Below are 2,764 nucleotides of genomic sequence, written 5' to 3' on the forward strand. Positions count from 1 at the left end.
CCGGAAGTGGCACTGTGGCTCAAGTGGTAGAGTGCTAGCCTTGAGCTGAAGAGCTGAGGGACAGCACTCAGGCCCAGAGTTCAGGCCCCACTACTGGACCCAAAAAAAAAAAAAAAAAAGCCAGCTCAGGCAGGAAAGTCCATGAAACTCTTATTTCTAATAAACCACCAGAAAACTGGAAGTGGCACTGTAGCTCAAGTGGTAGAGCACTAGCCTTGAGCTGAGGAGCTGAGGGCCAGCGCTCAGGCCTAGAGTTCAAGGCCCATGACTGACAAAAAAAAAAGAAAAGAAAAAAAAAGAATTAGACATAGAAATGTAAATTCTTTTGCTTTCATAGTAAAATTCTAATCATAGAATGGCTTAGTTTGACATAAGTTTTATCACATATATTTGTAGGCAGAATACTTTATTTGTTGCTTGCACCAGAAATTCAAAACTGACAAACCTCTGCAGCTACTTCCCAGTCTGGTCGGCCATCACTGTCCTTCAGTTCCACATATGGCTTCTCATGTACTCGGTTGAGATCTTCATGAAGACCATCCAAGAGAAAAGCCAGGAGTTCCTGGGAGTCTTGTTGCTGGAATCCATTAAACCTGGGAGCATATTTTGCTATGGTCCACTATAAATATGAGGAGTAACAGTTATTATTTCCTACCTCAGAAAATTTAGAATAAGCATACTCCATAATTCTATCAGAGACATACATTTTGTATAATCATTTAATCTTTACATTCTTAATCTCAAATGACCTAAAACAAAGCAATTTTGGCTAGTATAACATGCAGTTTACTAGCATGTAAACAAACTGAGTTTTTTTTTCTTTTTGTTGTTGTTGTTGTTTGACAGTCCTGGGATTAAACCCAGGGCCTGGGCACTGTATATGAGCTTCTTTTGCTCAAGGCTAGCACTCTTACTTGAGCCACAGCACGACTTTCAGCCTTTTCTGTTTATGTGGTACTGAAGAATCGAACCCAGGGCTTCATGCATGCTAGGCAAGCACTCTACCACTAAGCCACATTCCCAGCCCTATAACTGATTCTTAAAGCTTTTTTTTTTCTTTTCTTATTAAAAAGGTGTTTCTTGGGCTGGGAATGTGGTTTAGTGGTAGAGTGCTTGCCTAACATGCATGAAGCCCTGCATTTGGGGCTAGGAATGTGGTTTAGGAGAGTCCATGAGACTCTTATTTCCAAATAAACACCAGAAAAACAGAAGTGGAGCTATGGCTCTAGCCTTGAGCTGAAGAGCTCAGGGACAGCACCCAGGCCCAGAGTTCAAGCCCCATGACCACCACCAATAACAACAAAAGAAGTATTTCATATTTATCTAAAATAAATAAGAATACTGGGCATCTGTTTATACATAATGAAAGATCCTAACACATTGATTAAACTAAAAGCTACACATAGAAAACATGTAGTAAAAAATGAATACTTAAACAACTGTTTAAGGAATACCTTTATTTTAACCTGCTTACCCGAAGCTTTAATGGGGCAACGTTCTTCTGAGTTCCACTCCAAAGTTCCTGTACTAAATCACCATAGCATTTGGCCATGTGGCCCTTCATACCAATGGGATTTGTCCTAGAAGTTCAAAAGGAAAATTTGTTGCCAAAGAATCTCATAAATTACAATCATGTGGACACAGAAATGCATAGAGTATCACATTTAAAAATAACTACTTTTTTTAAACAAGAGAAATATACCTAGTCCTTATTTCATAATAATCAGGGTAATAAAATTTTTCTCTCCTAGGATAAAGAAAGAGTAAATCAAGGTGATACCGGGCTCAGATAAAAATCATAAATCAATTTACCAGTGGCCCCAAAAAGTGTACCTGTTCAGTTCATAAAGATGTCTCCCTGAGATAAAGTATTGTGTCAGTGGCTGTGTGTTACTAACACACTGGATGCTTGAATTCATGAAGCATGTGTTTCCCAGATTACTCAGACCTGTGGCTCCCTTTTCTGTGGGAACTGAAAAAGAAATAATAATATGAGAACCAAAGCCTAGATGTAGCAATATGCTGTAGAACCAAGTTACTTGTATACTCACACACACACATACACACACACTCATGTACACACACAATTTTTTTGAAAGAGGGTCTGAATATTTAGCCCAAGATGACTTCGAAAAACTATTCTGGATTATAAATGAGATGGGCCAGGTGCTAGTAGCTCATGCCTATAATCCTAACTATTCAGGAGTTCAAACCCTAAGACTGGCACACACACACACACACACACACAAAAGAATAGGCTAGAAACACACTTACCTTTGTGTCTATCTATTTTACTACTGTTAGCTATAAAGGACATCTCTTCAGGCCAACTCATGTCTTTGTTTCGAACTGGAAAGACAGATAAGAAGGCGTTTATTTCTCTTCCATACAATTCATACCTACTCAATTGCTTCTTTTTCTTTTTGGTACATATTACAAAATTGTTATTATAAAGGTAATGTACAGAGCATCACAGTTACATAAGTCAGGCAATGAGTTTATTTCTTTTTGGACAATGTCACCCCTTCCCTTGCTCTCTCCCAGTTTTTCCCTCCTGCCCCCACCTACAAGTTGTAGAGTTTGTTTTCTACAGGGTTTAGTGAGTACCATAGCTGCATTTGTTCACTGTTTGTCCCTCCATTTCTTTTTTTTTTTTTGGTCCAGTCGTGGGGCCTGAACTATGGGCCTGGGCACTGTCCCTCAGCTCTTCAGATCAAGGCTAGTACTCTACCACTTGAGCCACAGCGCCACTTCTGGCTTTTTT

At 39.3% G+C, this 2,764-nt stretch overlaps 1 protein-coding gene across 1 annotated transcript in view; it reads right to left on the bottom strand.

Annotated features, from left to right (window-relative positions):
• Positions 1–2,764, bottom strand: part of Usp32 (ubiquitin specific peptidase 32) — a 168,220-nt gene that overhangs the window by 46,030 nt on the left and 119,426 nt on the right. The window contains exons 15-18 of the mRNA XM_013013080.1: positions 2,275–2,349; positions 1,834–1,972; positions 1,475–1,580; positions 446–619 (exon numbers count right to left, since the gene is read on the bottom strand). Of these exons, the coding sequence (XP_012868534.1) occupies positions 446–619; positions 1,475–1,580; positions 1,834–1,972; positions 2,275–2,349 (494 nt within the window). The remainder of the gene's footprint in view (positions 1–445; positions 620–1,474; positions 1,581–1,833; positions 1,973–2,274; positions 2,350–2,764) is intronic.

This window comes from Dipodomys ordii, unplaced genomic scaffold (assembly GCF_000151885.1).
Source record: "Dipodomys ordii isolate 6190 unplaced genomic scaffold, Dord_2.0 Scaffold19, whole genome shotgun sequence".
Classification (NCBI taxonomy): Eukaryota; Metazoa; Chordata; class Mammalia; order Rodentia; family Heteromyidae; genus Dipodomys; species Dipodomys ordii.